The 26852-nt window shown below is 37.8% G+C and overlaps 2 protein-coding genes and 1 long non-coding RNA gene across 5 annotated transcripts; all 3 read left to right on the top strand.

The window, feature by feature from the left end:
- The first annotated feature begins 3040 nt into the window (after positions 1-3040).
- On the top strand, positions 3041-26552 carry LOC149241653 (protein PIN-LIKES 5-like). 3 transcript variants are annotated; one of them, XM_089374029.1, is made up of 11 exons: positions 3041-3194; positions 7272-7587; positions 8013-8092; positions 11352-11476; positions 11891-12012; positions 12190-12414; positions 13034-13162; positions 24865-24965; positions 25268-25320; positions 25499-25684; positions 26064-26551. In XM_089374029.1, exons 2-11 carry the CDS (start codon positions 7453-7455, stop codon positions 26189-26191), a joined length of 1284 nt encoding a protein of 427 aa, XP_089230155.1. In that variant the 5' UTR covers positions 3041-3194; positions 7272-7452; the 3' UTR covers positions 26192-26551. The 3 variants fall into 3 exon arrangements, with proteins under 3 accessions (XP_089230155.1, XP_089230156.1, XP_089230157.1); XM_089374030.1 differs by lacking the exon at positions 3041-3194 and having other exon boundaries at positions 5952-7587; positions 12340-12414; positions 26064-26552; XM_089374031.1 differs by lacking the exons at positions 3041-3194; positions 12190-12414 and having other exon boundaries at positions 5952-7587; positions 26064-26552.
- LOC149241655 (protein ROOT PRIMORDIUM DEFECTIVE 1-like) lies at positions 3115-5374 on the top strand. The gene has a single exon (XM_089374028.1). The coding sequence runs from the start codon at positions 3412-3414 to the stop codon at positions 4882-4884; it is 1473 nt and encodes a 490-aa protein (XP_089230154.1). The 5' UTR covers positions 3115-3411; the 3' UTR covers positions 4885-5374.
- LOC149241654 (uncharacterized) lies at positions 5817-7023 on the top strand. The gene is made up of 3 exons (XR_016246592.1): positions 5817-5958; positions 6267-6315; positions 6892-7023. It is a non-coding gene; the product is annotated as an uncharacterized LOC149241654 (long non-coding RNA).
- Positions 26553-26852: the final 300 nt, after the last annotated feature.

Raw genomic sequence — 26852 nt, 5'->3', positions numbered from 1 at the left:
TCTCTCTCTCTTCAATTTTCTCTCTTTATGTATTTCTTCTTACCTACCTCTCTCTCCCCCTCCTTTTCTCCTCTCTATCATGTCCATTCTCTCTTCCTTCCTCTCTATCCTTTCCTCTCCCACCTCACTCTATATCCCCACCACCTCTCTCTCTTCGCCCTCTAACTATGTAATTATCTCCCTCCCTCTCTCATTTCCGCTTCTCTCCCACCTTCCTTCCATCTCTGCTTCTTTGTCTCTCTATCTCACCCAAAAACATACACACACTCTCTCCATCTCTCCCTTGTCACTCCCTCTCTCTCTCTCCACTTTTATCTCTCAACATCTTTCTTCTTCACTCCCTCTCTCCCCCTCCAATTCCATCTCTCTATCCCTCCCTCTCTCCTCCTCTCTCTAGTCCTTCCCCTCTCTCCCTTTCTCTCCTACCTCCCTCTCTCCCCCCCTCTCTCTCTGCCCTCTAACCTTGTCATTATCTCCCCCCCCCTCTCTCTCCCTCTATCTTCCCTCCAACCTTGTCAATGTCTCTCCCCCCTCCATCTTTGTGTATCCCCTCTCTCTCTTACCTTTCTCTCCATCTCTCATCCCTCTCTTTCTCTCTCTCTCTTCATTCCTCCTCTTCCCTCTCCTTTATTGTATCCCCTCCTCTCCCTTGTCACCCCCCCATCTCTCCACGTCTATCACTCTATGTTTTTTTCTTCCCTCCTTACATATATAAAGCTAATATATATCATGCTATAGCAATATACATATTATAATATAACAAATTGAATATTATATTAAATTTAATATTGCATTAATCCAAATTTATTAAATTTAATCATACTAATATTATAATATATTAATATTAATATTATAATATCAATATTATATTTAGTGACGTTTTCTACATGGCATGATAACATAATTTATAATAAAACTACATCTAATTAATATTTTCAAATATTACAACTTTGATCTGGAAATATTTGTCTTTAAAGTTTTTAATGTATCCCTAGGATATGGCTTTTTTTTAAAGATTCATTTTGCAAATGTTTAGTTAAAAGAAATATTAAAAGATTCTCGAGGAACTATTATAAGCATGAGATAATTTACTATACATTCAAATACATAGTTATATTTTAATAATTAATATTAGTCCATTAATAAGATTAAAAAGTTATATATAATTTAAGATTGGCCTAAATTAGTGAAAATTATTTTTATTATTTTTTTAGGACGTGACATACTTACACATCGGGGTTATATGAGGCTATAGAATGTGCCTCTCGGCACAATCACCTAACATTTTACTTTTACAGATTTGCAACTCAATTTCTAACAAAATTAGATGGGATATTAAATGATCACATTATATTCCAATCATTCGTGGAAGCAAACAAAACTTAAAATATCCCACAAAAGCATACAAGCTCTATTAATTGATAATAATAGTGATTTCTCAGTTAGTACAATGGATGTTTGTATGTTTTGCGTGCTCATTGGAACATGAAGGAGATACATTTTTAGATTATTTGGCATCAAGTGAAACTGAAGGATTACTTTGGAAAATTCATAGCAAATAGAACATGGAATTTTTGTACAGGAGCATGGTGACACCTCTAGGTCAAAACAGTTGATCAAAACATAATAAGCACAAGGAGCACTTACTTTGTAAACACTAAAATAAACATGGTTGACCATGGTCGATTTTCATATTGAGACGATCCTTGTCACAATGTGACGGACCATGGTTCATTTTCATATTGAGAAAATCATGTCGCAATGCGACATTCAGCCATGGTTGACCATGGTTGGCTATGATTGACCATTGTTGACAATCATTGATATTATAAACCCAAGGGAACAACAAACCCAAGGGATTGGTATGATAAACCCAAGGGATTATGAACCTAAGGGAATAATATTAAACTCAAGGGACTAATATAAAAACCCAAGGTATATAAACTCTAAGATAAATATTATAAATACTAAAATAAGCATGGTTAACCATGGTCAATTTTCATATTGAGAAAATCATTGTCACAATGCGACATTCGACCATGGTTGATCATCATTGATATTATAAACTCAAGGGAATAATAAACCCAAGAGATTGGTATTATAAAGAAAAGAGATTAATACATTATGAACCTAAGGGAATAATATTAAACCCAAGGGACTAATATATAAACCCAAAGTTTATAAATACTAAGATAAATATTATAACACTAAAATAAACATGGTTGACCATTGTTGATTTTCATATTATGACAATCCTTGTCAAAATGTGACCTTTGACTATGGTTGACCATGGTTGACCAAGGTTGACCATGAATGACCATGGTTGACTATGATTATCATATTGAGACAGTGTTTGTTATAATGCAACGTTGGACCATGGTTGAGACAATGATTTATTTTCATATTGAGGCAATCTTTGTCACAATGTGATGTTGGACCATCATTGACCACAATTGATTTTATAAAATATCGTAAACCATAGTTATACATGATTGAATTATAAAATATGGTTGACCATAATTAATAATATAAACCCAAGAGAATAATAAACCCTAGTAATTAATACTAAAAACCAAAACATGATATTATTTAAAAAATTAATTCAAAATTATTAAAAAAATAAAAAATAAAAATACATTTAAATTGAATTATCTCAAATAACTTTAAATTATAAATGATTAATACTTATATAAAAAAATGGATTAACCATTTTTCTAAACACTTCCAGAAATTAATAAATAAAATTAATATTACTAATTTTTTTAAAATGTAACACAATATTCATATACATGATATACCCATCTTATCACAATTAACCACTAAACTAATAATATATTTAATAAACATCTTACAATGAAAAAAAACGGAGTAGTCTACCTACGCGGTAGAATGACCCTTTTTCCGGCACCGGCCGGAAAATCGTTCGGCTTTGGCTGCGGGAGATCTCTCCCTCCACCATCTCTCAATTCCACCACCCTCTTTCTCCGATACCCTCCCTGACCGCCCTGACATTCCCTCACAAAACATCCCTGACGACCGATCGGGATGAGCTGGAATTCATGCGGAGAGTAAAATCGCCGATTCGAAATGGTCACCCGCGCCCCATTCAACCGATACTCACTACCCGCTCTGCGCTGCGCTTCCGCTGTGCTGGCTTACCCCTCTGCGATTCCGCACTGCAGCTCGGAGGCCAGGTACTCCTCGCTCTCCTTAATCGATTCCCTATTGAACACACATAAAACCTTGATCCTGCCTTCCAGTGACGTTATATCAAATTCGAGGAATGTGGAAAATTGCATAAACTGGTGCATTTTTGATTCCATCATCTGTATGTCTCGCTATCTTCTCCTCGACCCATATGGTTTGAGCTCCCCAGGGCCGTAGTTATTGGAGAGGGCTGAAGCTATACCCATGACCATGACAGGAAGACGACCATGGATGGCCATGAAGATTGTCCAATGTTGGACTCAGCAATGGCAATGGGGGCGAAGCATGAGCCAGAAGGCGAATGTGAAAGTGAGGACCAGAGACCACGCCTTTGATGATTACATGGATGTCTATAAGAAGGTGAGAAACGTAGAGAAATTCCAGAAGATAATCCTATCTCAGCCTAACCAATCCATCTGCATCGCAAGGCTCGACACTCTCGCCCGACGACACGGCATGAAGATGTTCGAGTCGGGCGGTTTCGTCCTCAAATTCCCCCACATTTTCGAAATATTCGAGCACCCTGTTCAAAGGCTGCTGTGGTGCAGATTAACCTCGGCTGCTCTCCAGCAGATAGAAGAAGAAAAGGCGGCCTTGGAGGCACAGAAAGAAGAGGCAGTGACCAGGCTCCGAAAGCTTCTGATGATGACCGCTGGTGGCAGAGTCCGGTTGGAGCATGTGCAACACATGAGCCAGGAACTTGGTATGCCCGAAGATTTCGAAAGCTCCATTATTCTGAAAAACCCTCGCTACTTTCGCCTCACAGGCGAGGACACAAAGTATGCCAAGACCAAGTATCTGGAGATTGTTGAGCGTGATCCTCAATTGAGTCTGTGCGCCATAGAGAAACTAAGAGAGCAGGAGTACAGAGAACGCGGTAAGAGTGAAGAAAATATTAGGTTTTCATTTATTGTCAATTTCCCCCCAGGGTTTAAGATCAGCAAGGCTTATAGAATATTTGTATTCAATTGGCAGAGATTGCCCTATTGGTCTCCCTACGAAGACATAAGCAGGCATGATCTCAGGTCCCTCGAAGCCCATAGGCGTTTGGAGAAACGAGTGGTTGCTACAATCCACGAGTTCCTGAATCTCACTGTTGAGAAGAAGATTACATTGGAGAAGATTGCCCATTTGAGGCACTCTTTCTATTTGCCTAATAAGCTGAAGAATTTCCTCCTGCAGTATCAAGGTATTTTCTATATTTCGACTCGCGGCAACAAAGGTAAGCTTCATACCATTTTTCTCAGGGAGGCTTATAAGAAGGGGGAGTTGATAGAGCCCAATCGTCTGTATTTGGCTAGAAGGAAATTGGTAAACTTGATAATGTTGAGTCCTAGAAAGGCTACCTATGATGAGAGCTTGGTGCATTATATGAAGGACAAAGATGATGAGCAAGTCACAAGGGAGTATCTTGAAAGAAGCGTCAGATTGGATGCAAATCTGGCTTCAGAAAAGATTGCCAATTTAAGCCAAAAGACCTCTGAAAGACCTGGACAAGTTTCTTTGGGGCACGGGGCCAATGCATTTGAAGATTCACAGTCCATTGGTAGGTTTAAGGGGGACAATGCATTTGAAGATACACAGTCCATTGGTAGGTCTACGGGGGATATAGACATGCAGTTTTCTAATGGCTCAAGAGAGAATATTGAGGAAATTATGGCGAGAAGAAATCAGTAATATTGGACAGCAGGCATCTTGGTTTTCTCGTTGGGGCAAACAGAGTTGCAAATCAATTTATAAAGAGTGATTAAGGTCAGGCTGCAAATGCATATTTAGAAATTAATCTTCAACTGGCTGCTAATAAATGTCTTAAGTTACAGTATCGGGAAAGTTCCTAGAAGTTTCAAGGCCCAAACAGTGACCATTCGTCAAAATCAAGATATTGGAGAGAACGCGGACATTTTTATGTTGGTTTTTAGGTTCCTCATTTGCGTCAAGTTCTGGTCGCTGCAGCTTGACTTGGAGGTATAATTGTAAGCTTTTGCTGGATGGTTGCAGCTCGCAGCTATATGGACCATGGCTAGGCCGTTTAATTCAGATGATAACAGAGTCTTTGCATTGGCAATCTTGAGATGACATTTGGCTCAAATCCGTTTGAAAGATTGCACCATATTCTGTCATAAATGATTAAAACCTAATATGGTGGACGTTGCAGCTCTCAGCTATATGGAGCATGGCTAGACCGTTTAATTCAGATGAAAACACATTATTTGCGTTGGCAAGATGGGGTTTGGCCCAAATCTGTTAGAAACAATGCGTCATATTGTGTCATAAACTTTTGATTAAAACCTATCGTGCTGTACATTGCTTTGAAAACCCTTGTGACTCAGGCTTGTGGGCAAGAGACACTTCCATTTGATGTTGCAGGCAAACTTTGCTCCATTGTTGACAATCTTGATCGGTGTTGTGTGCCAAGAAGTGATGTAAAGGAGAAAATTGAGTTACACTTATATTTTTTGCCTTTTAACTAATTGACAATGAAGTTTTGTAGTCTTATCCCAGTCAATTGTTGCTCTACAAAATGCGGCTGTGATCTTTAATGTAAAACCAAACTTTAGTTTTTTAATTAACAGGGATTGCCAATTGGAAAACGTGCATATTTTTAATCGATGGTGCTGTCTATGCTTTATAATGTTGAAACAACATTCATTTTCAACATTATATTCAATCTTTGGGACAATCGAAGTTGTTCGTTGAAAAATTTTAGAGCATCACCTTCCTACGCAGACGATTTTCTTTGCTCTGTTACAGGTTCGTTCTGTAGTAAATTCTGTTTGGCTTCATTTTTTTTGCTATTTGGTTTTTGTTTGGCTTTTAGGTTTTTTCCAATTCTGTGTTTCAATAGAGGCCTAGGCTAGTATCCTTTGTGGTAGAATTTAGCATCATTGACTCTGCCATAGTATACATTCCAGACCTTGTGACGCTATTAGTGCCAAAGAGGGTTATTTTCTTTTTGCGTTTCAGGGAATGGTTATTTTCAGAGAAATTGATAGTCTGTATCCGCTTGTACTTTGGGTACCAAACTGATCATCTAGATTTCTGCATGAAAATAAAAGCAGATAGCTTCATGGTATGCTGGAGAGTGACATATCTGATGCCAGGATTCAGGTAAAGCATTCAAAACATGAAATCATGGCTTTGGTTTTGCTAAATTTAGTTACAGTTCAGAGTCACGAGTTCATGGCTGGTGAAAGAGGTCCAAAGGCCCTTTAGAGTTTGTCCAATAAATAGGTAGATTCAGGGTTATACAGCTATATGTAGCATTGGATGACTTAGGAATTTTTCGGCACTTGGCTCTGAAGCCATGTATTGCTACATGCATTTTCCACCATTGCAAAGTAGACAGTCCAATAAATTTCGACGTTGTAAGTTACAAAGATTTCAATAGATCTTTAAGTTGTCTGCTAATATGCTTCATGCTTGACAAATCTGCATTTGTTTGAATTTGGGATAAACAATACCGTTTTCTCTTGTCACATTATATCTTTCATACTTTCCACATTAGAGATGTTTGGGCCTCTTTATTCTTGAGTCTTTCCTTTAGGCTGGTAGTTGCAGTCACTGCTCTTTGTAGCTTTTCAAGGCTCTCAGAAATAGGTTTACTGAAATTCAGAGAAAAATATTTATATATTCTTATAACGAGGCTCACTAGGTTCCAAAACTGATTAAGACCGTGATACCCAGCTGGTGGGTGCTCTCCACATGGTACAGGGAGCCATAATGGCAGAAGATATAAAAGGATATCAGGGCCCCTAGAGGAGAAGTCCAAGAGAATGGAATAAGGGCATCAACCCTGCTTCAGCTCTAGTATGCTCTGTTTGGATTTTAACTTTGACTCAAGGATGCAGCATGCAGGGAAACAATGTTTAAAGTAAATGTCTGCAAATGTTAGTCCTTGATCTAAATTGCATAATTGTTTTTGGCTCTGAGAAACTGAAGGGGCATCTAATTTATGACATTTTCTGTTGCTGCTATTATTTCTAGATTATAAAGACTGAATTTGTCATTTCTTTATTCTTCAAACCAATGAAAAATTCAGTTTCTTAATCTTCCCTTTTTTTCAGGGATCGTCCCGCTCTTCTATTGGATTTCTTACAGTGTCTTAGCCAGAGGCTTCACCCAATATACAGAAGGCTTGCATTTGCTATGGGGTTATAGCGAGTGAATCAAGGCATAGAGAGGCATTGATTCTAAGAACTAACCAAAGTGTTCATTACAAACCCGAGAAAGAACTAAGAAAACAGGATGGCATTCTGGGACCTTCTGACTGTGGCATGTATGCCCATTGTGAACGTTCTTTTCATAAGTGGTCTTGGGGCTGGTCTGTCAACTCAATATGCTGGAGTGCTAACGGAAGAAATTCGGAGAAGTTTAAATAAGGTAAGGGTTAACCTGCTGCATAAATATACTGATGTCTACCTATTAGTTCAGCATACAGGAACTTCAACTTTTACAATGCCATTGGTGTTGTTAACTGTGAATTGGGTTTGCATATTTTAATGTTGTTTGAATCGCAATGTCACCTTCAAGTTTCAACTAGTATAGTGCTGTTGGCCTTTTAGACTATACAAAGCTATTTACTGAGATAATTAGGCATAATTGACTTGTGAAAGAAAACAAAACTAATTGAAATAAAAAAAAGAGAGGGAGGTGCTTGTGCCAGTAAGATATGGTGATGAGAGAAAACAATCGGGAGGATAGATTGAGTACAGAATAGTTTAATTCATTCAGGACCACATAAGTGCTGTCGCCTGTGAGAGTGTTTACTTGCATAATCATGGAATTTTATGTATGTCTCTCAACAGGTCGTATTCACTGTATTTACACCAGCTCTTATGTTTGCAAGCCTGGCACAGTCAGTGACATTCGATGATCTCATTTCCTGGTATGTAATATTTTTAGTTTCTAGGGCATTGATTGCAAGGAGGGCTTCCTTTTATATTAATAAAATTGGTTTTTTAATGAGCATGGAATTGTACCACATACAATCTTTTGATATGAATTTTACTAACAGATAGTGATATAATAGAGATTTCTTATTAGATGAAATTGGTGAAAAGGAAGTCTCTAGGACTGTATCATAGGAATTTTTTTGATAATAAATTTTAATTGGTAATATTGTAATTTTTTTTATTAAAGATCAAATTGACAAAAAGACAAACTAGGAGAACATCAATATGGGAGCAATAATTGAGAAATAGATCTGTCTACAGCAGAGCTATAGCTATGATAGAGACAGATCTGTTTCTCAATTATTTTTAACACCTCCCCCTTAATTGAGGAATACATACCATATCCATTATATCTCTACAAATTAAAATGTTGGTCTTTCCCAAAGGCTTAGCAAAATATCAAAATCATTATCAATAATCTTTTCCTGATTTTCCATCAAGTCTTCTCTTATGGCTCTTCTTTTCAACATTTGTCATGGGTGGCTTCTCTTTGCTTGGTCTGAAACTACAACTCAATTTGGATTTTTCATTGTGGGCTTCATCCTTAAACTTTCTGCTCCTTCCTATTGCACCTGAAAAAATTAATTGCTGATATTCGTATAAAAAGAAATTCATCTACCAGGATACATGGCTTTGCCAACCGCTGTACGTGCCAGTTGTCTAGGAAATCAACATGTTAGGCTTCCATTTACTCATAACTTGGTCCCAAAAAATCTGAGATTAATATACTTTTCCCCATTTTAATCAAAGATTCATCTAATTTGATTAGCATATGGGTAAACCTTACCACATCCATACCTACCATGGTAGTTTATTCTAAACTTGATATAACATCCTCTCTGTACATGAGAGAAAATCAGAACATGTGATTAGATAAGCCATCATGCTACAACATGTCTACCTGAAAAACAGGGCATCCAACTAACATGAGGAATACAATCTGCCTATCACTAGGCTTTACAACTTGAACCAATTCAAAAATAATTGTCTTTTTCTTTGTTTGCTAAGTTGTGTGAGTCCTAAGATGACTGCACTCTTAACCTTTGGCTTGAGAAACTGCGACCCATGGGCATATAAGCCATCAAAATCACCCTGGGATTGCACCTAGTCTGGGCCACACCAGCCCTTAACTTGGTTGGATTTTTTCCCCCAAAAGTTTTGAACCGGTGACTTTCACATCACAGAGTGCTTTAACAGTATACCATCACCATCTATTCTATGCCCCGTAGGAAATTCAAAAGTAATTGTTAACCTATAAAGCCTCTAAATATTTAAGCATGACACAAGGTTGACTTGGATTATTCCGAAATTCTTAAATAACCTTGATTTAGCCTTTAAAGCCTATAAATATTTAAGCATGACACATGGTTGGCTTGGATTATTCCTTAAATTCTTAAATAGCCTTGATGAAAGGTGATGAGGAAAATAATAACTTCAGAATATATTATATGTACCTTGGATAACAAATGTAACGTGGCCATAATCATAGAATAGGTTCCCCATGTAGTTAAAGAAAATAATATAATAATCAGGTTAGTAGGTATAGACTCCCTATAAATACCCATGAGAAAGTATAAATAGACATGGGAGTGGAAGCTATAGTTCATGTAGAGACAAAGATGATTTTATCAGCTCCCACTTAGTAAATATGTCATTGTCCAGAGAACATTTTTTAAAGGATCTGAGATGAATTTAAAATAATGATGCAATGAAGCAAACTGTAAAATGAAACAGAGCAAACAATCATGGGTGCATTATTATACATGGTAATTGAACTATGATAGGTTTCTTGGAGTAGTGACGACTTAACTTTTAATGAAAAAATTGAAAATAAAATGTAGTCCTACAATTCACAAAGATATTAGTTTTCCTTGTGACTTTCATATTCTCATGTCAAAATGTCAAAACTTTTAAAATTATAGATGGAAAGAAATCACATTAAAACAATGAGGGTGTTACTTATATAATCAAAATTCAATCAAGCTTGCTTCCCTCGAAGAAGTAACCTTAAGTACTAGTTTCATGGGAGAATATCTACAAGAATGAGTGAGCTTCCTAACAGAGAGTTGTTGGTACTGCTGCTTTTGTCAAAATCATGGCCATCACAAACAAAACAATAGTAAACTAGCCCTAAGAAGAGGTTATTTGACTCAAACAATAGGCTAGAAGATGGAAGATCAATTGGGCAACTTGTTATAAGTCCAATTTCCTATGCTTATATATGAATAATGAAATTATTGCAAAATTGATTGCATGTATACCCTGAAACTTAGCCATATGCATTAATTTTGGGCTGGAGGGGTACATTTGGAGTATATGGAATTTCTAAGTGACATAATGAAAAGGATAAATCTATTTTAACATTTTGAACAAAGAAAAGAAGATGGTTCTCGAAGACCTTGGTCTAACCCTGAGTTGTTGTCTCAAATACATGGTTGGTAGGCTGTAGGGGAATCAAGAGAATCAAGATTCTTTTGATGTTTAGATTACGATTGAAACAATGGTAATTCTCAAAAGAGAGATTTAGAAGACATTAGTTCAATTTTTTCCCAAGAAAGTTTATTTTAATTGGTCAAAGAGAAAACTTTCTGTTTAACACACTTTGCTAAATGTCTTGGACAATAGCCAAGTACAATAATCTTGTAAGTTCTGACTTGATTACCGATTTCTTCACTTACCAATTTCAGTTGGATAAGTCTTGATGAATTTGAATCAAATTCTTGTAGAAATTGTTCTTTAGCCATGCCTAGAAAATTGGGCATTTCCTTTGAAAATAGATGCTGTTAACTTTTCTGCTAATATTCCTTGGAGATTCTACTATGAAGTCATAATTTATTGGTATTCCTATGCCCCACTTTTTAAAACCATCTAAATTTACAAAGTTTCTAAAGGCGCCATCCCTAGAAAATTGGGCATTTCCTTGGAAAATAGATGCCGTTTTCTTCTAATATTCCTGGAGATTTTACTATGAAGTCATAATTTATTGGTATTCCTATGACACACATTAAACCATGTAAAATTACAAAGATTCTAAAGGTTATGGGAGAGTGTTTGCTGGTAGCCTTTATTTCTGAAACAGAAGAATTTTCATTAATATTTGCTTCTTATCACATTATTATTCAAAATGCCCTGTCTATTTTTTCTATATTGCTTTTTCCTTCCTTAAAGCTAGCTGCATTTTTCTTTTTTCAGGTGGTCTATGCCATTCAATGTTTTTCTTACATTTTTCATTGGAGCTATCCTCGGATGGATTATTGTTAAAATAACCAAGCCTCCAGAATATTTAAATGGCATAGTTGTTGCAAACTGCTGTGGAGGTATGTGTACTTATATCTGTTGTATTGTACAGTTTTGAACATTTATAGCATAGGTTGTGCAGTTTTGAATATTTATAGTATAGCTGATTTTAGATGTAACATAAGGAAAGACAATGGAGCAACTAAATGCATGTTCTTCTGTTATGAAATGAAGGTTAAAAACCAGGTTGATCTTTGATGTATTGATCCAATGTTCCTTTTATTTCAAAAATAGTTTGTTGTGTTATATTCATTTGTCTGTGAAAGAGCAGACAGCGTGATTCTTAACCCACATTAAGTTGTCTCTGTTAATTAGTTTTCTGAAATAGTTTAGCTGAAGGAGAAACAGATTACATTTTTAAATTAACAATCCCAAATTTTGAAACAGAAGGAACTGCATCCTGAATAACGTTGTCAAATTCTAATTGTATACAGGAAACATGGGAAATCTTCTTATCATCGTTGTTCCTGCATTGTGTCATGAACGGGAAAGTCCTTTTGGAGAGCCTGGCATTTGCAAACTAAATGGGATAGCGTATGTTTCACTTTCTATGGCGGTATGATTCTAACTAATTTTCTGGACTTTAAACTTAGCATTGACAATGTTGCTTTATTATTAGTAACCCAATTATGCTCATTTCCACACTTAAGAAGTTTACTTCCTTCTGTAGATGATAAATCCAAGCAGGGTGTATCCTTTGTTATTTTCTGATTGTTTCAAATTGGCTTTCTAGATTGGCAGTATCTTCACATGGACTTATACCTACAATCTTATACGATCAGCAAGCCTAATTAATGAAACGAAGGAATTAGAAAATGGACTTCACGAGAATATCCCAAATATCAATTATTTAAATGCTGGAGAAACATCTAAATTTTTGCAGAGAATAGTAATTATTCCAGCAGTGCCAAGTTCTGGAGGAGATTATCCTTCTGATAAGCCAAAGGCAAACGGCATGGTAAGGATTTCATTGCCATTCAAGAATTTCAATTAAGAGGTTGGAATATGCAATCTAAACGTTTGATTTGGAATTATTCTAGCATTTGTTGAAGTCATCTTCATGCCTTTGAAGCATCTTCAAAATGAAGGTGGGCTGTGTATCCATTGTAATCTCACCATATCTTCTTATTTAGAAACTCTTGATCACCTTCACATTGAACGTGTACCATGGTTTAAAATATTTGAATTTGAAATTGCTTGTATCCCTGAACAAAATTTACTTGAGTGAGAATTTTTTGTTATAGTTGAAACTTTCCTTCAATGTGGGAACAGTCTAATCACAGCACTTGGAAGTTCTGCTTAGACACAATTTTTTTTGTGTAAGAAGTTGTTGCACTAAGAATGCATATATGATATTTGAGGAGGATTATCTTCTTATGTGTCATTTCCAACTTCACTGAATGCCACTAAGGAGAAAAGAAAGATGTTAACAATAGTTGGTCAGATTTTGCTTTTGATAGAAAGGCAGAATAGACAAGCATCTATGTAGTTTTGACACTATGTTCTGAAGCATATTTGATTAAGTATTAATTTTTTCCGGATCATACTGACTGAAATATATTGTGCTTTTCTTGTAGGTGGTATTCCATTCCTCGGATGAAAATCCAAGCTGTTTTCAAACCTTTCTCAGAAAAGGTAAACACTACATGAATGAAACTGCAAATCTAATTCTTGAGGAGTTAAAAGCACCTCCTACCATTGGTGTGGTAAGTCGTTCAGATATCAATGTGGATGGTTTTTTCCTTCTATATTTGTTGTTTTCTACTTTTAGAATTGCAATGAAACTTGTAAAGGAGTTGCTTGAAAATTGGCTGTGTTTATCCTAAGTTGTCAGAGAGTCTAACATCTAAAAGAAAATCAAATAGAGTCAAAAATATGAAATGGGCATGTTGAAACCAATTTTCCGCCAAGTTTTTGAGATGTGAGGACGTAGGAGTGGGAAAACACATCCTGGGGATGTGTGGAAGCACCCAGGGACATCATAGGGGATGTTAGGTCTCCAACATTTGGTACTTCACTTAAACAGCTAAAAATTTAATAGTAAAACATATGAAAATTGAAACATAAATCATTGAAGCCCATGGTGTAGCTGAATTGGAAATCGCCATGATATGAAGTATTATGTAAAAAATAAGAGTCAGGGTTCAAATCCCTGTGGTTCAAGCCAACAAAAAAAGAGAAACATAAATCATTGAAGTATTATAAGCTAGTGCATAGCTATATTAACCTTAGATCTAATAAGCCCCAAGAAAGATCAAAATAAATAGAAACATAATTCCTTCTATGATTAAAAGATAAGGGGCTAAGACATAAGGATGTTGGATCTATCTGGTTTATATAGGCTTACTTTTTTTTCAATGTAGTTTATTAAATTGCAAATATGACCCTTTTGCTTGGGCTGTTGATGCTGCAGATACTCCATGCTACTCTAGGTTCTAGGTGCAAATTGCAATAACAATGCACCAATAACATACATCATTACATAAACTATACAAAACTATACATGTAATGATGTAACTAATTATGATTCACAAATCAACTACCTCTATTTTATTTCTTAGTATATTTACAAATTTTAGCTGCAGATCTGTCTTAATATAACTAATATAAGAACATGCCAACGTCAATTTCTTAAGGCAATACCCCCCTAGACTTCTTTGTATGCAACTATTGCATGAAAGAATAAGGACCAACCGTGGACATGTCATGAAATCAAAATGATTTGCTTTCTGTAGGATACTCCTTGGCATGCCAACCAACTGAAGGTGTTTCATTAGGTGCCTCCTCATCTACCTATGTATTAACTTACATACAGGATTGAGGAACAACCATGGGAATGTCCCTATCAAGACTGCTTGGGAGCGGGAGCGGAAGCGAGAGCTGGGAGCGACATTTTCAAAAGCTCCTGGGTCGAAAGCGAAACAGGGAGCAAATCTTCATATAATATATACTCTTATATATTTTGATGCATATATTTCAACAAAAGCATGTAGACTGATGAGTTAGGTATAAAAAGCATAAAAACATGGATTAAACCATATAACATCAATCATCTAGAAGTTATAATCTTCATCAACCATGTCCACAAGTTAGTAACATACAAGTTACAACATATTGAGTCTCATGATTGAAGATTCATCAATCTTAAAGTTTTGAGCTTTTAAAATTCAATATATAACATTTGTCATCATTGATCACTAAATTTGTACTTGTAACCATTACCATTACCAAGTAACCAAACTATAACAAAGAATATCTAACATGAAACGAAATGTTTCAGCTTTCAACTTTCATGAAGTATCATATTCCTAATTCATTATCAATGAGTTATAATTGCCAACTTCAAACTTAAATTGTCATAAATTGTTTACAAAAATTATAGTAATAAATATGAAAGAGTCAATAGTTATAAAAACTACTAGAAACTAGAAAAGACAAGTAAATTTATTGTCTACTGCTTGGGACTCTTGCCACGAGAAATGTCGAATTTATGAGGAGCTCGTGGTGTACTGGGAGTCTCCTCCCGCATAGTCGGACGACCATGTCCAAAACTAGAACCAGAAGATACATGACCTCCACGTGAGGATGTAGATGGAGGTGGTGGCAGGAAAGCTTGTGGAACTGGAGCACTGCTACTAGATGATGGGGGTGGCATGGCTGCTGTTGTTGCACTTGCTTCATCATCATCTTTCAAAGGTTTTATTTTTAATTCTTCTAGATGTATAGTTCCATCCTCCAAATTATCTTCCTTTGGATTTTTGTCCCAAGTCAGATATGATATATCAGCACGAGCCCACTCACAATAATATGTCAAAAACCTCAAGTTGTTGTGCACAAAGCACAAAAACTAAGCTTTCTGCCTCGTTTTCATTGAGGTTGTTTCTTCTCACATTATGGATGAAGCTATAGGTGCTCCAACACCTCTCTACAGAGCAAGTATTTGCAACCTGTGAAAGCACTTTTTTTGTTAATTTTTCCAAAGCACCTTGGTGCCATACATGTCTCACCATGTGATAGCATCCAATCTATCCCTATCTTCCATTGCATGCAAAGAACCAAACACTTTAGTGATAGTGAAGTATTTTCCTAATTCTCCATGCAATTTAGCACACTCCTTGTCAGGGACTAGCTTGTCTAATGTTGTCATATGGCCATTTTTTATCTCTGGATCTGTATGGGATTCGGTCCTAACCCCACCCCTAGGTGTAGGTTTGCACAACCAAGATGGAGAGTAGTGTTTTGGCATAAGGATATATGCCAAGGCATGTAGTGGAACGTTAAGTTTATCCCATTGTGCACACACAAAATTGTAAATATGATCATACAAATTGGGATCTTTTGACTAAAAAATATATTTTATTTTCCCCAACATGTTATCCATCTACTCATACACCTCCCCAATCACTGGTGCATCTGTATTTGCAAAATGAATCATGGGAGAGCGACCAGGGGGGCACTCTCCCGCAGCCCTGGTCCTATCTAAATTAGAATTATTTTCATTCTAAAAAACACTGCCTATGTATTAGGTTCACATTCATTTATTTTTTTACTCCTTTTGTCCTTGGTTGAAAGGGAGCATGGGAGTGTCATTTTTTTTGATGTGGATAAATTCGCCACTTCCCTCCCTTAGAGAAACCACGTGCTAGGGTCACGGGGAGCATATCCCCTACCCTTTGGAATGCATCCCTGTGTAACATTGGTTGAAACAATATTGCAGGGTTAGGGGGAATGCAAACCAGGTACTAGTCCGTGCTCTGGAATCACCATTAAAAAGAAAAAAAAGGTTGATAATAAAGCAGATTTAAATGACAATAAAGTCAAAGGGGAATAGGTTATAGACTGAAAACTCTAGGCTACTGACAAATGAAAAACACATAAAAGGTGAGAGAAACCATTATTTCACTGTTTTTTATTCGGTGCCCCCATATTAAGCATTGTGTGTTTAAGAAGCAATAAAGGAGGAATTTTCCCAGAGAGTATTCTTATCAATAGTGAGCAGTGTGTGAGTTTGTCAAGAAGAACCAATTTTTTTTCAAGCGGTGGGAATTTTGTAACAATTGGTTAGTTTTTTTTCACTTCATTGGGTTTTATCAAACATTTTCTCAGGCTTTCATTTTTCATTTAAATTTTCTCATGAATGAACAATGGAAGGCCTAGGGATGCAATGCAAAACTTCCTTTATCACGAGAATAATGTTACCAAAAGTGGAACATCTTCCACAATCCCTTGAAGTTTACTGCCTTCATCAGAAATTAAAAGCACTTATTGTATGAAGAAACTTTTGATAGATGCACTTGTGGATATGTTTGATATCAAGGGTGTGGTGGGTGCTGATTTTTATATAGCAAGGTTTTTCTTTGCATGCTATATCCCATTTGATGTAGCCCATTCCCCATGGTCTAAGCAAATGGTCTGTCATTGATGATGGTTTTGTAGGGTATAAAACAGATAGCTACGAGAGGCTTTGCACAGTGTTGTTTAACAAGAAGAAAGCATGCAGTAAAAAGGTTATGGCCCCTTTGAAGGTGTCATGAAGAATTAATGGATGTTCCATTGTGATGTTTGGAAAGACACCTGAAATCATCCACTTTTGAACATCATTGTATCTTTAATATCTTGCCCCTATCTTTTGAGAGCAACCATTTGTTCAAGGAAAAGCAAAAATCTTTGTTCTTGAATGACTAGTTATTTGAGGCTATTGATGAGAAGGGGCCACCTAAGGTTGTGCAAATGATTACAAAGAAAACCCCCCTTAGCAAAGCTGTAAGTCTGATAGTCCAAAAGCAATACACACATATTTTTTTTTTAATGTATTGAATAACGCACTAAAGGACATTGACAAAACGACTTGGATTGCCAAGTTAATTGAAGATGGGTAAATACTCAGATTTTTATATGTAACCATCACCAATCACATTTTCCAAAAGTTTGACAAGGTGGACTTGCTTAAGCCAACCTATACTAGAGTGTTTCATACTACATTATTCGGCAATGGCTATGCAATTTAAAAGGGGTTTTATGTATCACTGTCATCAATGACAAGTGGGCACTCAGACATTGCCTCTGAGAGGTGGGCATTCAAACATTCTCATTGAGGTGAGGCGTAAGACTCTCAATAGTTATTTTTAGGATGATGTTAAATTTGTAGTTGATTTCATTGAACCACTATGTGATATGATCCACTACATGGAAATAGATAGATGATGTTAAGGAGAGATATATGAAAAGCTAAAACATTAGTTGTGTGAGTAAATTAAATCCATCACCAATAAGATAGATCCTAACTTATATCCACGATTAGAGTGATGTATAAATGGGCATAAAACAAGTTGATCGCACTTCTCCTTATGACATCTTATTCCTTGAATCCAAAATATGATATGATGAAAGAAGGTCCCCTTTCAAAAAAAAAATATGGGTAATGGAGGGATTCCCGATTACAATGAATAAAGTTGATTGTATAAGAGAGGAGGCATCCATCATCCATTGTTAGTGTTACCGAATTTTTACGTGGCTAAGGTGAGGTTGTCACAAAGGAGGCTAAGTATAGTAGGTTAGTCTGCATGGATTCAATGGACTGGTGTGCACTTCATGGTAGACATGTCCCGAAGTTACAAATATTTGCGATATGATTGCTGTCACAAGTAGCTAGGTCCTCAGCCATATGGGAGGAATTCTCCTTGGTGTTTTTCACTCAATGAAGAGAAAATGATTAGGATCAAAGATGGAAGAAAATCCAGTTTACAATAACAATGCCCTTCAACTTAGTTCTTGGAAAAACCTCTGGTACTGTTGTCACTCACTGCTTTTTAGTCACGAGTTTCTTTAAATGCCCAATAGCAGTGAAGTTTGATGCCAAATTCTGAGCCACATAAGCTAATAGAGCTAGATGGGACCCTCTCCATTGCATAGTACTCGGAAAAAGCTTTCCAATGGTATATAGAAGTCTAAAAAAGGGTTCCTGGATCAGAAGTTAGACCCTATTGAAGAATTCCTTTGAAAAACTCAGAAAACAAGAAAAATGGCTAAGTCTGAGGGAAAAATCACAAGCGGGACCTGGGAGCTTCATCGCAACCGCATATCTGCGTCGGCAGGTCTAGGTGGGTAAAGAGCATTGGCAGGATCCTTGGGGCACATGACTAAGGTTATTGGCATATCGCAGTGCCGAACGTCGATATATTGTTGCATCGCCGGGGAAGGGCTGAAATGTGTTAACAAAGAAACTCATGAAAAACCAAGGCGAGAGCTTCCCCTTTCTCTCACCTCCAGGGGGCATCAGCGATCGGCGATTCAGCGGGGTTTCAACTTAAAAGGACATGCAAACCGTTGATAGTGCGATAATATGGTGCATCGCTGGGAGGCCGAGAAAGCCAAATACAACGAAAAAGCATGAAAAAATAGGGTCGGGTAGGCCTTTTTTGCTCTCTACTCTCCTCCAGGGAGCCACGTGGCGGCCTCGAATTGGCCCACCGAGCTGACATGGCAGCTGACGTTAGCAATGATGTGGCACCTATGGATGATGACATGGCGGGTGGACACGTCTCACTTGTTTTTGGCATTTTTAGGGGTCCTATGGGGTTGTTTCCGAGTGCCACATGTCACCACTCACAGGGTGACACGTGGCAGTGATGAGATCAGCAGGTTTATCGGAGATCGGCGATCGACGGTTCATTGTTTTAGGCTTATTGATGATTTCGATAAGGAAAGGCCCTAGATGCGATATATAATGAGCTGGGATTTATAAAGATTTCAGGTCTGGGAAATCAGTCGATGTGGGACTTTTGCGATATAAAGAAAAAGCCCCCCCCCCGCATAGTTATTGAGAGCTTTAGTGCCAAACACATGGGCCTTTGGTTCTAGCCCCCAGTCGTATAAGGAAATTCATAAAAAGGGCTATAAATAAAGGGGGCCTAAGAGTCAATTGAAAATGTCTGCTTGTTTGTTTGTTTTAAATAATTTAAAGGCCCGCAGCATGGTACATCGATAGCACTGTACAAAGATTTAAATGGGCGGATGGGTTGGCAATGGTGATATTAAATAAGACATGGGGCCACTGCAGATCGGTATGGGGAGAATTCAGGAAGTTTTAATGGCACAACATGGTGCTCTACTTCATCACGCAGCAAAGGACCACTTAGGCACACACCTTTCCCACTCCACTCCCTACTCCACCGAACAGGTCACTCAGTCATTTAAACGAGAATTGACAGAAGTCATCCGAGTAGCACTGAACCACCTCAAGCAGCTGAAAAGAGCCTGATGACAGCAACAACGTGGCTCTATCCAAGGCCTCCACTGAAGCAGCAAGGGGACACCTCCTCTTTCCTCTCTCGATTTTCTTTCTCTGTGCATTTATTTCTGCATTTTTTCCAAGAAAGGGATTCGATCCCTGTTAAAATCTTTAGGTAGGTGGTAGCAGAGCCTTACATAGCCGAGACAAATAGTCTAACATGAAAGTTGGGGCTTGGGCTCAAATATTTTCATTGTAACTCAAACCTCTCCCCTTCTTCTTATAAATAGGGGATGGAATCTATAACAAAGGTTCCGACATTTCTTACCCTAGGGGGGTCTAAGTTCTGTGGTACCATTTGCTTCTAATATGTTTATTCATCGGGGCTTCACTAATATCGTGTTGAATGTATGGATTGATTATTTGGACCCTTTGAGATAAACAATGTTTCCCTGTTGATTCCAAGCATGATTAATGAGCAGGATGTTCCTCTCGGTAATCTCATTTCATCTGTGTTTTTCTTCCTTTGAAATAGTATAATGAATGTAGTTGGTTCCTCATCAATCTATGAATTTATCTTAGTTGCTCATAATAGACAGTACCTGTGCTTATCACATAGCTATATGTGTTATTGACTAGCGTTGCAGTACTTGTAAAATTACAGATTTACTTGTGCATTTGATTAACCTGTATTAGCCCAGGTCTACGTTCGCTTTGGCAGAGAATGACACCTATGTCGTGTTTGATCTGAAACCTTCTTTCGCATGCCCCTATTTCTATCATTCCACTGGAAAACTGTGGATTAGGATTTCGTGTTGTTTACAGCCCTATCCATCGAATTCCACTTTCTGTTGGAACATTGTTGCCTAGCATTCTGTTTGTTACAACCTTATGCATATTTTTCCTTCCTTCCTTTCCTCCTCTCCATCATTACTATGACTTCAGTTTTAAGCTGTCTCATTTCTGTGTGTTGGCCACCAGAGGAAGAAGCCATTTCTCTTTGAGATTACCCCAATATACCCCCAGCATTTGGATCCATGAGTTGGCTTGAATCTACCTCAATGAAGGCTTATTGAACCAAGCCCCTCCTATTACCTTTTTATGTGACAATTGGAGTGTTGATAACCCCTCACAGATAATCTCTTAAGCACTCCTCTATTTAAGATGTCCTAGGCACTGGTCTACAATCAACCCAGAGGTTGTCTCTAGGAGGATTTCTATCTCCCCTGCAGCACTTGTGCTGCTAGTGCGATTTGAAGTGACAACATCTTTCTGGCGCAATTGCCGGGGAACGAATTAGAATATTTTTCCCTGGGTACGACAAATTTTTACATTCCCTCTGTTAGGTGAGCAAGGGAAGTGTGGGTTGAAGATCTCTCACCTTGATGACTCCACTGTTTCATTCTATGGTAAACATCCTGGCGACTCCACTGTCTGAATTTCTACCTCCTTTGATTTATGATTCATATGATTCAGAGGAGGATGATCTGGTTACAAATTGTCAATGGGATCCACTTACAAACAAGTGGGGAGAAGGCTCCCAACACCAAGTTTTTCAAGAAAATCCCAAAGCTAAAGGACCACGCAGAGTCTGCTACTGCCTATGGCAGAAAGATCCCTGCTAGGGATTCTTAGTAGTTTCCCCAATCTACGACTCTTACAGTTCAGACAATGAAGAATTTGTTGCAGATTTCCAAGAGGATTGGCCATTGAAAAATGGGTAGTAAAAGATCAGCAACAAGTTTTCCTTGAAAAAGCTAAAGTTGAGGAGTTGGACAGTAATTGTGGCTGCCTTGACCAAGAAGATATTGGTCAGCAGAGTGTTTGTGAAAAAGAGGCAACTGCAAATTTTCCTGGTCAATTCCATGACCATGTGGCTAGGTACATGAGCATATTCTTAAGCCAGCGACAGAGGTTGTTTCAGCAACATGTATCAGGTTCTTTGCTTGAAGACTTTTCATGGTGCATGCTTGTTTTAATTTTTACTTTTCAGCAACATGAAGGCACTAGGTCTAGCACCCAAATGCTGGCTTGGCTCCATTGGAGGGTTGAACTCACTTAGGTGAATTGAGCCCTGTGCATAAGTAGGAATGGATATAAATAAGATCACTAGCTGAGCATTTACTTTGTAGTTGTTAGAATTTTTATTTTTTCATTTTAGTTTGATGAGGAAAGTACCCCAGCATATAAAGTCCCATGGAGATTTTGTTGATTACAAAGATGCATTTATTACTGACTCCATGCCCAGTGGTGAAGGATACTGGTCTGCAGGTTCTCAGCACCTTGCAAGCAAAGGCAATGTCACCAGTGGGAGCCAATGTTGTCACTCACAGCTTTTTAGTCATTAGTTGTTGCAAATGCCCAATAGCAGTGAAATTTGATGCCAAATTCTGAGCCATATAAACTATTAGAGCTAGATGGGACCCTCTCCATTGCGTAGTTCTTAGAAAAATATTTTTGGTGGTATATAGAAGTCTAAAAAAGGGTTCCTTGATCAGAGGTTAGACCTTATTGAAGAATTCCTTTGAAAAACTCAGAAAACAAGAAAAATGACTAAGTCTAAGGGAGAAATCGCAATCGGGACCTAGGAGGTTCATCGCAATCGCATATTGGCGTTGGTGGGTCTAGGTAGGTAAAGAGCATCAGCAAGATCCTTGGGGCACACGGCTAAGGTTATCGGCATATCGCAGTCCCGAACGCCGATATATTGTTGCATTGCCGGGGAAGGGACGGAAAGTGTTAACAAAGAAAATCATGAAAAAACCAAGGCGGGAGCTTCCCCTTTCTCTCTCCTCCAGGGGGCCTTGACGATCGGCGATTTGGCGGCGTTTCAACTTAAAAGGACCTGCAAACCGTCGATAGTGCGATAATGTGGTGCATCGCCGTGGGGCTGAGAAAACCAAATACAAAGGAAAAGCATGGAAAAACAGGGTTAGGCAAGCCTTTTTCTCTCTTCTCCAGGGGGCATGTGGCGGCCTCTGATTGGTCCACTGAGTTGACATGGCCGCTGACGCCAGCAATGATGTGGCACTTACGGATGATGACGTGGCGGGTGGACACGTGTCACTCGTTTTTGGCATTTTTAGGGGTCCTATGGGGCTTTTTTTGGGTGCCACATGTCACCACTCACAGGGTGACACATGGCAGTGATTACATCAGAAGGTTTATTGCGATCGGTGGTTCTTGGTTTCAGGCTTATCGGCGATTGCGGTTGGCCTTGGATGCGATATATAATGAGCTAGGATTTATAAAGATTTCAAGTCCGGGAAATCGGCCGATGTGGGACTTCTGCGATATAAAGAAATAGGCCCGCCCACATAGTTATTGGGAGCTTTAGTGCCAAACACATGGGCCTTTGGTTCCAACCCCCGTTCGTACAAGGAAATTCATAAAAGGGGCTATAAATAAAGGGGGGCTAAGAGATAATTGAAAATGCTTGCCTGTTTGTCTATTTTAAATAATTTAAAGGCTCATGGCACAGTACACTGATAGCACTGTACAGAGATTTAAATGGGTGGATGGGTTGGCAGTGGTGATATTAAATAAGACATGGCACGACATTAGATCGGTATGGGGAGGATTCATGAAGTTTTAATGGCACGACATGGTGCTCTACTTCGTCATGCAGGAAAGGACCACTCAGGAACACACCTTTCCCACTCAACTCCCTACTCCAAACAGGTCACTCAGGCATTTAAAGGAGAATTGACAGAAGCTGGCTGAGTAGCAGTGAACCGCCTCAAGCAGCCGAAAGAGCCTGATGATAGCAAGGACGTGGGTCTATCCAAGGCCTCCACTGAAGCATCAAGGGGACACCTCCTCTTTCCTCTCTCAATTTTATTTCTCTTTGCATTTATTTCTGCATTTTTTCCGAGAAAGGGATTCGATCTCTATTGTAATCTTTAGGTAGGTGGTAGCAGAGCCTTACAAAGCCGAGACAGCTAGTCTCGCATGACAGCTGGGGCTTGGGCTCAGATATTTTGGTTGTAACTCAAAGCTCTCTCCCTCTTCTTATAAATAGGGGGATGAAATATATAACAGAGGTTCTGTAATTTCTCACCTTAGGGGGGGTCTGAGTTCTGTGATACCATTTGGTTCTAATGTGTTTATTCATGGGGGCTTCACTGATATCGTGTTGAATGTATGGACTGGTTATTTGGACCCTTTGAGATAAACAGTGTTTCCTTGTTGCTTCCAAGAATGATTAATGTGCAGCATGTTCCTCTCGGTAATCTCATTTCATTTGTGTTTTTCTTCCTTTGAAATAGTATAATGAATGTAGTTGGTTCCTCTTCAATCTATGGATTTATCTTAGTTGCTCATAGAAGACAGTACCTGTGCTTATCACAGACCTATATGTGTTATTCACTAGCATTGCAGTACCTGTAAAATCATAGATTTACTTGTGCATTTGATTAACCTATAGGACTTGTATTAGCCCATATCTACGTTAGCTTTGACAGAGAATGATACCTGTGTCGTGTTTGATCTGAAACCTTCTTTCGCACGTCTCTATTTCTATCATTCCTTCGGAAAACCGCAGTTTAGGATTTTGTGTTGTTTATAGCCCTATCCATCGAATTCCACTTTCTGCTGGAACATTGCTGCCTAGGATTTTGTTTGTTACAGCCCTATGCATCTTTTCCCTCCTTCCTTTCCTCCTCTCCATCATTACTACGACTTCAGTTTTCAGCTGTCTCATTTCCGTGTGTCGGCCACCAGAGGAAGAAGCCATTTCTCTTTGAGATTACCCCAATATACCTCTAGCATTTGGATCCAGGAGTTGGCTTGAATCTACCTCGGTGAAGGCTTATTGAACCAAGCCCCTCCTATTACCTTTTTATGTGACAATTGGAGTGTTGATAACCCCTCATAGATAATCTCTTAAGCACTCCTCTATTTAAGATGTCCTAGGCATTGGTCTACAATCAACCCAAAGGCTGTCTCTAGGAGGCTTTCTATCTTCCCTGCAGCACTTGTGCTGCTGGTGTGATTTGAAGCGACAATAGGTACTATGAAGGTACTGCTAAAAAATAAAATTAATTCATGGTGCAATATCTGTCTCCCATAGCTTTCGTCACCCAATGAACTTGGTGTATTTGGGAATCTAGATATATATGTTTCAATTAAAGTTGATTCATGTATTTGTGTTGTCTGATATTCTATTGGTTATTGCAGGTTGCAGGATTTATCGTTGGAGCAATCCCACAGGCAAAGGCTTTACTTGTTGGTGTATCTTCTCCTCTTCGAGTAATCCAAGACTCCATTTCTTTACTGGGGTATGCATCTCTATGATCAATCTTTACTACATCTTGTGTAATGTTGAGTTTTATTTTATAATAATAAGTAAACATTATAGTTGCTACCTCCGATAGTTCATGGTTGAAGGTATCGTTAAAAAACATAAGCATTCAGTTCTTGAATCAGCTTACTTTCCTTTTTCTCAGCTTTTTCGTCAAGTATATTTGTTTCTGACCATTTCAGAATTTATTGATATTCGGTTGTTGGGAACCAATATGAAATGCTAGAATCAGGCATTTACACAACTGAATTTCTGATTGTTTTTGTGTCTTTGGTGTAGAGATGGAACCATCCCAGGCATCACCCTTGTATTGGGAGGAAATTTAGTCAAAGGTACTCTACATTTGTCTTGAAAATGTTTCTAGTCCGAATGTAGCATTGCTTTTTATGCTGGATGTGAAAGCTTTTGATTTTGTTGATCTTAATAATGCATTATGATGAACGGTAATATATTTCCTTTTCCTTTTCTTTGCTAAATGATGTCTGATCCAACGCATGGCTATCTTTGCAGGTTTAAGCTCTTCAAAGCTAAGACCTGTGATTATTGTACTGGTTATATGTGTGAAGCTTGTATTACTTCCATTGATTGGAATATTCGTAGTTAAAGGAGCCTCCGATCTTGGGTTATTGCCAGAAGATCCATTGTATCACTTTGTTCTGATGATCCAATACACAGTCCCACCAGCTATGAATATTGGTTAGTAGCATGGTTCACATATCTCAACTGTACATGCAATTTTAATCACATGATTTTTCCAATTCATCATAATATTTTCATTTCAACTATCCTAATAGTTACTTTGACAGCTCAATTTTTTTTGTTAATTTTAGGAAGTCCCAACAATGGGACATGTTCTAGTCATTGTTGTTTTATTATTTGATCAAAGACTGAAAATTATAGAAATTAAGAACTATCAGGTTACACCAAAATCAAGCAACTTCTCTCCAAAATCAAGCAACTTCTCTCATGCAAACAATTCTAGTTTGATCAATATATATTTCTAATTTTCTAGTCTTTCATGCAATAAGCATATGAGTTCTTTCTGACTAAGAGGAGTGAATTTGTGGTAATGCAGGAACAATGGCACAATTACTCAATGTGGGGGAACATGAGTGCTCTGTGCTTTTCTTATGGACTTATCTTCTGGCAGCTTTTTCCATCATCTTCTGGTCAACAGTCTACATGTGGATATTGTTTCCATAAAAAAAAATAAGTTCATTTTTTAAAGCTCATTGGATGCATCATTCAATGAATGTTGAAGACTGATTAGTGTTCATTGGTTCCATTCATTCTTTATATTTATATAATGCATTGTGGAAATTCCCTTCTAAGAATATCATTCATGTTCTTCCCACTTAAGATGGTTCAATATTTCTCTGGAAATCATTATATATTCTTACAAACCATAGACAAGTTTATCCATGTTCCGTTATTCATGGGAAAATTGTAAACTGGAATCAGTTGTCTAGAGAAATTTTGTAATTTCTGTGTATCATCTCAGTTTGTTTGGATTTGCAGTCAACTTGTATCAAATGTTGTTTTCCACATTGATTAATGAAAATTAAATTTTGATTGGTCTATGTTACGAGTGAGATCATGATAGATGTAAGTTGCATCAGAAAAAGCAAAGTTCTGGCATGCTATTATCATGATTTATATAACTGGGTACTAAAATATTATATGCTCCAAATCTTGCAAGTTGCTCTCTTATGTTATTATTTCACAGTGGACAAAGCATTTGCAAGGCAACATGTAGTATATTGACTTCTAGATTCATTGTATCTTAGCCACAACTATGGCTGATTTCAACATTGCCAGATGTCATTTTCACACATTATATGGTAGTTGGCATACCACTACTGTG

Source organism: Pinus tabuliformis, chromosome 8 (genome assembly GCF_031772625.1).
Source record: "Pinus tabuliformis cultivar Carrire ecotype Pingquan chromosome 8, CPIR1, whole genome shotgun sequence".
Lineage (NCBI taxonomy): Eukaryota > Viridiplantae > Streptophyta > Pinopsida > Pinales > Pinaceae > Pinus > Pinus tabuliformis.
Note: the sequence above shows the minus strand (reverse complement) of the source record. Positions and strands in the feature narration are given on the sequence as shown.